The 10,662-nt window shown below is 37.6% G+C and overlaps 1 protein-coding gene across 1 annotated transcript; it reads right to left on the bottom strand.

Moving 5' to 3' along the window:
* Window positions 1-2,343: 2,343 nt before the first annotated feature.
* On the bottom strand, window positions 2,344-10,302 carry fscn2a (fascin actin-bundling protein 2a, retinal). The gene is made up of 5 exons (XM_044099932.1): window positions 9,187-10,302; window positions 5,962-6,118; window positions 5,603-5,724; window positions 5,326-5,493; window positions 2,344-4,245 (listed from the first exon to the last, which is right to left on the bottom strand). The coding sequence occupies exons 1-5, from the start codon at window positions 10,007-10,009 to the stop codon at window positions 4,040-4,042; spliced, it is 1,476 nt and encodes a 491-aa protein (XP_043955867.1). The 5' UTR covers window positions 10,010-10,302; the 3' UTR covers window positions 2,344-4,039.
* Window positions 10,303-10,662: the final 360 nt, after the last annotated feature.

A 10,662-nucleotide genomic window follows, 5' to 3' on the forward strand; every position in this document is an offset into this window, starting at 1 on the left:
GGTTTTCTCCGGATTCTCCGGCTTCCTCCCACAGTCCAAGAACATGAGTGTCAGGTTAATTGGTTTCTCTAAATTCTCCCTAGGTGTGAGTGTGTGTGAATGGTTGTTTGTCCTGTCTGTTTTCTGTGTTGCCCTGCGACAGACTGGCGACCTGTCCAGGGTGTACCTCACCTCTCACCCGGAACATAGCTGGAGATAGGCACCAGCAACCCTCCCGACCCCATTAGGGACAATGCTGAACAGAAAATGGATGGATGAATATTATTTTGACAAAATAACACTTTTAATGTCACTTGTCCATACCAACACTGCCTTTAGGCTGACCCTGTTAGAATGAAAGTACAGCACACTGAGCTGTAAAACAATGGCTCTGACATTTATGGAGTCTCACACTCTATGCTTCGGTTTACAAAGCCTAACTGAAACAGACTCTTTAACACAATGACAGTGTACATCAGGACCTTTCTTGTGAATTCATAGAATTAATTTTCCTGCAAACACTCTTCTGTCACTTTGTTTTGTAAAACCCAGAGTAACGTTTAAAGATAGCAAGTTTATTGAGTGAAAAGTGAGTAACAACTCAGGTTATTGCAGCAAAAAGTGCTATCCAAGCCATCAATAGGAATGAAAGGGATGTATTTAGTTTGCTCCAATGAATGTATTAATCATGACTGTTATTCAGAGTTTTTAAGAGTTTTATGGAGAGGGTTTTTCTAGGTGTAAATGTCTGCTTCTCTTGGTTTAGTGTGTTGCAGTATAAGAACTGTGAAACTCTCATGTCCTGCTTGAGTGATCACCATGGTTTCAAAATGGAAACTATACAAAAATATTAAATCTACATACTGTGAGAGATTTCCTAACAACTATAATACTTTACATTTTAAGTTATCTCATGACTTAGCTGCCATTTACAGAATATATTTGTGTACGTTACTGAGAAAATTCAGAAAATCATAAGCAGAGTCTAAGGTTGGTTTGATACCCGATTCATACATTGGAAATATAACGGTTTGTAACCAACAATACCTTGTTTTCTCAAAGATTCAGCTTTCTTTATTACAAACAAAAAGCTACATCATCGGTCCCACAACTCAGCCATTTGTGTAATGATGCTTTTATATTCTGTTATTACATATATTTAATTCCTTCTTTTTTGAGAATCAAAACCATCATATTTCCTGTTCCCTAACCTGATATAATTATTTGTGTACTATGAATTTATCGATCTTTTATAACAATGTGGGTGTGGTTTTGTTCACTCTTCTGTACAATGCTGCTTTTCGTCATTGAATGTTACAGAACAAGTATTTATACACGGTTTTCTGTTCATGCTACACCACACCATTTCAATTGGGTTGAGGTCTGTCCTTTGACTAGGTCAACTTGCTTTTATGTTAACCAATTCTGCTTCATTTGATGATGCTCTTGGTAACATTGTACTGTTGACGATCTATTCACCAAAGGTTTGGCTGTCTGACAAATGGTCTCATATTTAACTGAGTGCAAAACACCACTGCGTCGCTGCTCTGCTTGAGAATTGGAATGAGTTGCTGTATTTTATGTGCTGTTTGGTTTGTGTAATGTGGCAAAAAATATATTCATCTATATTCCTTGCAGTTTGTAAAGATGGAGCTTTGTAAACTTCAACCAAGCTCACTTAAACCAAGCCATAATTTTTTTATATATATAAAATTTGTCCTCTCTCACTAAACCATGCATATTTAATCTGACTCTACTTTTGAGCTGTCATGAACTTTAAGATTTAATATGGAAATTGAGGGCTACAGAGTCTGCAATGAAGCTCTTGGGCTCTTCAGTTTCTCAGAGCGATCTGACATTAGGGCGAATTTGTTGGAGCACTCCGCGGAAGATTGACAGATGTCTGATTTGTTTTCCATTAATATTAATCTTTCCCACTGTGAATTGATTTACTTTAAATTGCATGGGGATGACTCTACAGTGCCATGCAAAAGTAAGTCTTCTTCAACTCTTTTAGCTTTCTTTAGGTAAAAACCACAAAGGTTTATTAGATTTTATTTAGACTTTTTGGAATAAACCAACACAAAATACTTTATAAAAGTAAAGCAGTGTTTTTGATATAAAATCCTCTTAAACTTCTCAAAGAGTTCTGGCAAATCCATCATTTGAAATCACCTTATTTTTGCAGCATGAAAGGAGATTAATGTTTTGTCATTAAATGACTCTTACCAAGCTAGTGGTGTAACCAATAACTTTGTTGATCAACCTTTTCTCTGATTAAGTTTAACAAGTCTCACATTTGTTTTCCAAGTTTTATTGTCAACAACATTTTGAAAAGCATATCATAAAACAAAGACAGTAAACAGCAAGTACCCATGGACCTATTAAATGCTTTCTAATATAAGATAAGAAGTGTTCTGTGGAGCTAATACAAGTTGTATGATTAACCAACCAATTCAGAGCTTACTACCATAAATTGTTTATTAACTGCACATTACTCACATATAAAACACTGTGAACACATTATTATTATTCAGGAGAAAACTGCCAAAGATTTTTGCACAGCTTCAGGTTGTCCTGTGTGTTTCACATTGAATTCTAGTTTGTAACACTTGCAATGTGTTTAGCACTCAGTATAATGAGCTCAGTTCATTCTAAGTTGGAACACAAGGCCTTTTCTGACATGGGTCAACAGGAAGCTATTTATCATGTTTTCAAAGGGAGTGGTTGTTTGAAGAGCTGCTGAGAAGATAAGAATGATTGATATTATTTGGATGCTCTTGACTTGGACACCCCTAAACTCCATCAACGTGGCTTTCAAGCATTTTTAAAGATACATGAAGCAGAGTTTTGAAACTCATTGTGGTTCTGGACAAACTGAGAGAAATATGCTTTCAAACTGTCATCTAAAATGTTGTTAAATTTAAAAAAATTTCTTTCCTTTAAAATTTCTTTTTGTGATGCTTTCCTAAGTGTTTTGGCAGTGTTTTCTAAAAATAACAAAAATCTGCCACCACTACTTGTAACTGCACTACATAAGACGAGTGTATTGTGGATTAAGGCCAAACGCCACAGAAGCACTTTCTAAGTTCTCAACAGGACAAAATAAAGAAATGCTCCTCTTTGTGGTTTCTTATTTGTTCCTGATGTGTCTGATATTTTCTGACCTTTATGTTGTTTCCTCAAACATACAATACGTTATTCTTAAAATATATTAATGTGTAGATTTATTACACTCAGCACTGTCGGGGTCCTCTGAGTAATTTCTTTCATCTCTGCTTCATCCACTTTTTATTAGTCTTTTATGTAAGCTATAAAAGTTCCATTAAGACAAATCGCAGCACCATTGATGCATCCCTTTGCTGCTTCTTAGAAAAAATAAAACCAAATAAATATGCCACCTAAAAGTCTAGCTCTTTACATAAATAAATAAAAATATATATCAGTTTTGGTTAACACTAATCAGAATTGTTCCCTCTCTGCTTTGGATTTGGTCTTCGCTTTCTGATACCCTTTAGAATAACCATTCGTTTTGGATAGTGGAGGGTAGCAATAATAGAAATAGTGATTTTTACTTATTCTTTACATTCATTTGTCTGGATTTTGAAGAGCTTGAGGAGAAATTTTCTTAAATTTTCAACCTCTGAATGGGTTTAATAGAAACTCTTTTTATGCCTGTAAAATCATTCAACATAAAATGCTTGTACTTTTGTCTGCATATGAAATAAATATGGACAGAAATAAAAACTGGGAAACTTACTCATCCAAACCTTGGTCATCAAATTACACATTTCAACACAGCATGTTTCATTTGATGTTGGCATTTGTAGTTCTTTCAAGATTAAAACATCTAAAATTCTTAAGAACAAAAGACCCACAGAGCTTTTCTAATGTATTCACCTCTTTCCAATTACAAAAAAAAACAAAAAACATCAAAACATTGGATTGTACCTAGTATAAAAATAGGCAAGATATGATGTCAGTCCACGTCATTTGACTTGGTAAAAGTGGGTCTTGCACCTGAAACACAGGTCCTGTGTGTGGAGCTGTTGTGAATAGATTAGTATTCCCAAAGAGAAGATGCATCAACAGATGCACCGTCACACATGAGCGTGCCTCCCTGGTCCCCACGAAGGTACTTGCCATTGGATCCCTTGATGGCAACTCGTCCGTGTTCTGGAAACTCGAGAAAAAAGTCCTCTGCCTTTTCTCCATCTGAACAGACGAGGCCACTGCTTGAGACATACCAGAACTTTCCATTCACGCCTGTGTGAAGAATAACAAAAAATCTGTCAGTTTATTGAAAAAAAAAAAAAAATGCAGAAAACTGTTGAAGAAGAGGTCAGTCTCAGAGTCATCTGACCAAGTTTCAGTGAACTTATTAGCTGGATGGAGGCTAAATTTGTCTTTTTTTCAACATGACCACAAGGAGAGATTACTAATTAAGAATCTTTAAATGCTTTGGTCATATTTTAAAATTACATTAAACTGGGGGGAAAAAAATCATGAGTTACATTTATTTTGTAGATTTTTTTAAGGGCACCATTAAATAATTTGATTGATTCGTAGTCACATTATGTCATTTATTGTCTTAGCATCTCAAGCATAACATAGGGCAGAGGTCCTAAAATCCGGGTTGTGAGGTCTTGTGACCTGCAACTTTTAGATGTTTCCTTGGTCCAACACACCTGAATCAAACTGCTGAATCACGTCAGTGCATTCATGTTTTCCAAAGTCCTACTAATGACCTCATTCTGTGATTTATTTGAAACACAGGAGCAGTTGATGATGACTTGCCATCATCAACAACATGAAAGATCAAGATATCTTTGCTCTCACTCATTGACAGTTTTTAGAATTACAGAAATAAAAAGGGGTTAAATTTTTTTTAATAATTACAAGTAGAAGAAGAAAGAGAAGAAGAACAATGATCTCTAAGTCAGTCAGGTAACTATGTTAAAAGGTTGGGAGAGTACAGTCAAGAATATTAATAGTTGTGAGTTATTTGGAAGGATTGTCAGAATGTTTTTTGATTGACTAGAGAACATAATTTTGTTCGCAAAGTATGTTGCTGGACAAGCTTCACGACTTTCGGAATAATCTCCATTTGGACACAACAAATGAGTTATTATTTGATATTGTTTTATTCCTACAGAATCTGGGCACATTAGTATATCAACAATTCCTCAACAAAACGTATCCTAGACTTAAATGTGAGAGAATTTCACAGACAAGTGAAATTTGACCAAAACTGTGTCAGACAGCAGGAAAATTATTCTAAGCACAGCAACAAATCTGTAACTGATGGATTGAAAATGCAAGGGGATTAATAACCCCATCACTGACTTTTAATGTGATAGGCGCCATTGTTGAATAGCAATGAGAAGATGTCGTAGACCGATCGATTGGCATCAAGAGTGTTGGAGTTTTTGTGGTGACACACAAAGCCGTTCTCTCCGTGAAGGATCAGCATTGGGCGGTTGATGAGTTTCATCAGAAGTAATTCATCATCACCTGTAATGAACAATATATTTTGTTCATCTGGTGTGTCTTTGCTGCTTGTGGCAGGTATTTCAGACAAACAAAATGTGAAAATTCAAATAAGTAACCTAAAATCACTTACCCACTGTATCGCTGACCGCTGAGAGCTGCCCATTTTTCTTTATGCACACGTACTTTCCATTACTCGCCTTGAGTGCTACCCTGTGTCCTCGCCACTCAATATCAAACATTGTGTTGACCTCTCTGGAAGGAAAAAAGATGGATATTTCGGTGGAACTGTACAAGTGAGATTGGCAAAAAACATCTAAGTTAAAGGTTAAATTAAATCTCGTAATACATAACCAAAAGAAAAAGTTGAGTATACCAAGAACTTTCTACAAACTGAGTTAATATGTACTTGAGCTACTGGTGCAGCATCATTCCCAAGTAGTTAAGAACTTATTAGAAAGCTTCCTTTTCAATTGTTTAATATCTACTTACACATCTGTGGCAGTGGACTGAATCTCTCCATGAGTCACTAGAGTCCAGTAGGACCCTCCATTGGTCCTGAACATTGGCTTTTTGCTCTCCTTATCTATCTCCATCTGGAAAGTCTCCATGTCAGTTTCCACATCCTGATTGGCTGAAATACTCACTCCTGGCAACAAAGAAGAAGACACCAATAATAATTAAACATTTTTTCTAGGATGGGATTTTTAACGACAGCAACATCCTGAATGTCTTTTGCATCTCATCCAAAATTCCAGTGAAGCTAAGTACAAATAGAAACCACATTAAAAACGCCAAGATTATTTCATTACTTCAGCTCATGAAGATGTATCATTACGCTGACTCAGTAAATGCTTTGAGCAGACGGGGCTCACATTTTCTATCTTCTTAAACATTTAAGTCATGGCAGCACAAATTAAATTATGATAACCCAAATTTTAAAATTGCTTTTAATTGGCCTTGCAAGACCTAGCAAACTGCCATATGTACCCCACATATATATATACCTTCTTTGCCCTAATAAAATGTTCAATCAAATTTCAATAAAATGTTTGAACTGTTAAACAAGAAAGTGCATAAAGTACCGCAAGTATACAAGGCAGTTTAAGTGCTTGGAAGGAAATGTAATTGACAGAATTGTGGCACAGTAGCCAAATGCTTTTACAAATTAAATTTTCTTGTGAGCCCAATTTTATTTAAAGATATTTTGAGAACTAATCCAATAATATAAGAACTGTTGCATTCCAAGTTGTTTATATGGAGGTTATGAGGTAGCCAAAAAGACTTTTTGAACAGCATTGCATTGCAGCATCCTTTTCATGAACAGGGACAGCAATTCAATTTATTTTGTTTTGTTACATATGAATTTTGTCCTCTTATAGGATGTTTGTGAATAACCTTTAGTGAAATTGTTAAATAATTTACAATGTGCCCTGCGACAGACTGGCGACCTGTCCAGGGTGTACCCCGCCTCTCGCCCGGGACGCAGCTGGAGATGAACCAGCAACCCTCCCGACCCCGTTAGGGACGAAGGGTGTTCAGATAATGGATGGATGGATGGAATTTACAATGTGGGATATGATATATCCACTTGTCGAGTCCTTGCATCCTTCTTCTCCCCTTTTTACCATCCATGTTTTTCTTTCATCAACAACTGGGAGATCCAGGTTTGTCTAGTTTACATGGAAAGTATCCCTGAATTTCAGCAAAATGTCAATCCCTTTTTTATTTTATGTTGACTTTCCGTAGAGGTCTGCATTTTCAGTAATCTTTAATTTTTTTTTGTGGAGTTTGGTGACATCTAGTGGCTCAAATTACTAAATTTGTGCTACTAGGAGTTCAAATTGCTAAATTTGAGCTTCATCTTGAATATTTGGACATTACAGGCTCATTCTGGTAGGAGGTAACTAGCATAATTGTATACAGTGTAACATAGTGCTTAACATTATACAAAAGCATAAAGTGCTGCACACTATAAGTATGAAGCGCTCATGCCTGTGTGATGGAAGAGCTCATAAGTAATAATCTTGTTTGTGTTATAATAGAAAAGATAGATTATGTTAATTTTGGAAAGAGGATTTTTTGTGGCCTTGTTTTGGTCTTTGGAAGTTTTACCTTTTATACACAACCATAGAAACATAATATTATACAGTCTGTAAGTGCCTGTTCTAATTTCAAATTGTAGTTTCATTAGGAACAAATGACTTGTAACCAATTGCACGCCACCTTTGTCATGTTTTCTCAAGTGTAGCACATCAGCAAATTTTATGTCATCAACTCATGATCTGTTTTGTATGCGAAACCAATTATGCAAGGAAGATAAATCAAATTCACACCTATCTTTCCACTCAGTTACTCCCCAATTTTTTTTTACACAGCAATGCTTCACTTGCAGTCAGCCTAGTGTTGCCTACCTAATCTACATGGATAAACTCTGGCTGCTGGGGTGTGTCAGGTCTTGTGAATGCACAGACACATAGGCTGTAATTGAACTGTGTCTGCTGTAGTATAAATTAGGTGCCACTGAAATATCCTTCAACCTTTCTCTTAATCCCGTTAGAACACTAATCCCCTTCAGTCAACCCTCCACCCCTTCCTGTTCAATCGCATGCTGTAATTCCCTGAGTGGCAAAATGCAAATCTGCACTGTAGGGCCCACTAAGCAGCTTTCAGTGCCTTGTTCCTTACAAAACACAACACTACCACAAGACCAAACACTTCAGTTGAAAACTGAGGTTTTTTGTCCTGTTTAATGAAGTTTGCAAAACTGTTTCCTTGTTAGTTTGTTGTTTTTTTCTATTTTTTTGTGAGCATTTTATTCATAGGCATAATAATGCCTGCACAAGAAGGTTAGTGTAGTCTATTCCATTTGGAGCACATGCATTGTTGGGCATGTGCTCCATTCAAAAGTGAAGCTGTTTTTTATGACATTTGTAAAGACTGATGCTTTCACTGAATCCCAAAGGCTCCAATTAAAGAAAATACAGTTGTTGCTTTTTTTAAAAAAGAACTTAAAATAATGAATAAATAAAAAGATGCAGACTTGAAACCCAAGCAATTGGCATGGCATGTATATCTAGTGTGTCCGTCACCACTCTTTTAATGCATTTGCATTCTTTAGATTAATTCTTTCAAGAAATTTACATTCAGTGATTTCAGATGACATGTGTGAACTGAACTGAACTGATAGCAAAGGAGCAAGTGACTACAAGGCTTAGAACCCGTTGCTAGTAACTGACACCCCTGTTGCTTAAATCGGTCTTGGAGTCATTTGCACACCAGCTAATCTTCATGGGACACACAGTGAAAATGACAAAGCCCATTACCACAGTGACCTCCACAATATGGCTACCAACACTCTAGATCCAATATGTACAAAATGCCATGTTAGTTTTCTGCTAGAAAATTAACCTGTTTTGATGTTTTGATGACTGCAACTACAAACTTAACTAACCATAAAACTATGCTGACTTGAACTTGTTTAATACATGGGTCAACAAACTCTTTAAAATCTAACATTCAATTAACAAAAAATCCGAAAACCCAGAACATAACACACTGAGAACAGTTGATATAATTTCTCTTTTAGCCTAACCTTTATTTAGAATTTAAGGACTTCAAAACACAGTCAATGGATTTTTTTAAAAATTGCACAATAGCTTAGTTATAATTGGAAAAAAAGCAACTGATTTCATCTAATCAAAAGAAGTTGATTACCTTGCTTGACTGAAACAAATCTTTTATTGGCAGCTTGGAAGACTACTTGTGGATGACTCTCCTCCAAATCAAAGAGCTCATCTTTTCCGGGTTTGGAGCATCGGCCAGAGCGCAGGGTTCCTGTGGGGCCCACTGGAGCCAGATATTTCCCATCGCAGTCCTTAAAGGCCAGCTTCCCAGACTTCAGCTCCAGCGTGAAGCTGGTTGTGTTGGAGTTCTCCTTCACTAGCTTGCCATCATTGCTGAGAAAGCGGCTGTCACAGGTCTTCAGACTGTACTTTCCATCCAGGTATACCAAGGTAACCAGAGAGTCCACTCCCCAGGGAATGTTGCTGTCTACTGAGATTTCTCCATCGGAAGCAGACAGGTGGGCATAACGCTTTCGTGCCACACTGAGAAGGCTCGCCTGTGGGTGTAAAGCCAGATGAACAGCCCATAGCTCTTGTTCCCCAATGGCTTGAGCAAAGCAGGACAGATAGTCCGCTGATCCTCCAAAGTAACGCTGATAAGGTTCTGATTGCAGTGCCCATCGACCATCAGACTGGGGCACTATAAGGAAGCGACACTCAGGATCTGGCTTCTCTGCCCCACATATGATCTTTCCAGCTTTATCAGAAGCAAGGTAGCGTCCTAAGTGGCTTCGGAGGAACACAACTTGCCCATCTTGCTCATCCTGTTCTAAAGTCCAGATTTGTTTCTTCTTCAGGCTGATGCCCGAGGCATTCACCTTGAAGCCGAAGGCCTCAGCGGTCAGGTAGCGGTTCTCGTAGTTAATCAGACCAAACTGCAGCTTTAGAGCCTTGTTAATCCCGTTGGTGGGCATGCTTGAACAGGCCACACGTTAAAACTGCAAGCAGAGGTTTAAAACAATCAAGGGAACTGTCGACAAATGAAAGTAGTCATGAGACTGAAAATCTAAATGTTTGATTTCTTCTTTCTTCGGTTTCTCAGGGTGTGCAGTAACTCCACTTATCTCCGTTTGCCGACTTATTCAGAGTTTCTTTCTTCTCAAATCACTTTCTCTGGTTTCCCCTGAGAGCGTGCCCAGATACTTGCTCTCAGTTCCTTAATGAGTTAGGATTAAAATCAGCAGGACACGGCACCTCAATCCAACAAGCTGCTGACGTCACATTCCAGTGCACCAACCAAAGACCTCCCGCCTCACTCTCCTTTGCTATGGAAACAGCACAGCTTCCTTTATCCCAACTTTTACATCTTTCTCCTTTTGTCACCTCTTTTGTTTTTCCTTCTACTCCTCCCCCTTCTTTTAGATGTCTGACACACTCATTGTTCAGCTGGTATTCAGCTGAGTCTCACGCATAGTGAGGTCATCATCCTAGCATCCAGGCTGTCCAGAGCAAGGATAATCCTCGCTTTGATCTGCTGGTGCACCACAGTCTTAATGGAGAATGTCTCCTAAATAAAAGTGCTTTTTCTTGGACCCTACATGCTGTTCATCTTTCAAGAGATCTTAAC

The sequence above is a fragment of the Gambusia affinis genome, linkage group LG19 (assembly GCF_019740435.1).
Source record: "Gambusia affinis linkage group LG19, SWU_Gaff_1.0, whole genome shotgun sequence".
Classification (NCBI taxonomy): Eukaryota; Metazoa; Chordata; class Actinopteri; order Cyprinodontiformes; family Poeciliidae; genus Gambusia; species Gambusia affinis.

Excerpts from the sequence above, each read along its gene's own strand:
- fscn2a (XM_044099932.1), bottom strand. The coding sequence starts at position 10,009 with ATGCCCACCAACGGGATTAACAAGGCTCTAAAGCTGCAGTTTGGTCTG. Across the intron at positions 5,725-5,961 it reads CAGTCCACTGCCACAGATGT|AGAGGTCAACACAATGTTTG; the intron begins GTAAGTAGATAT and ends TTTTCCTTCCAG. Across the intron at positions 5,494-5,602 it reads AGCGGTCAGCGATACAGTGG|GTGATGATGAATTACTTCTG; the intron begins GTAAGTGATTTT and ends TGTTCATTACAG.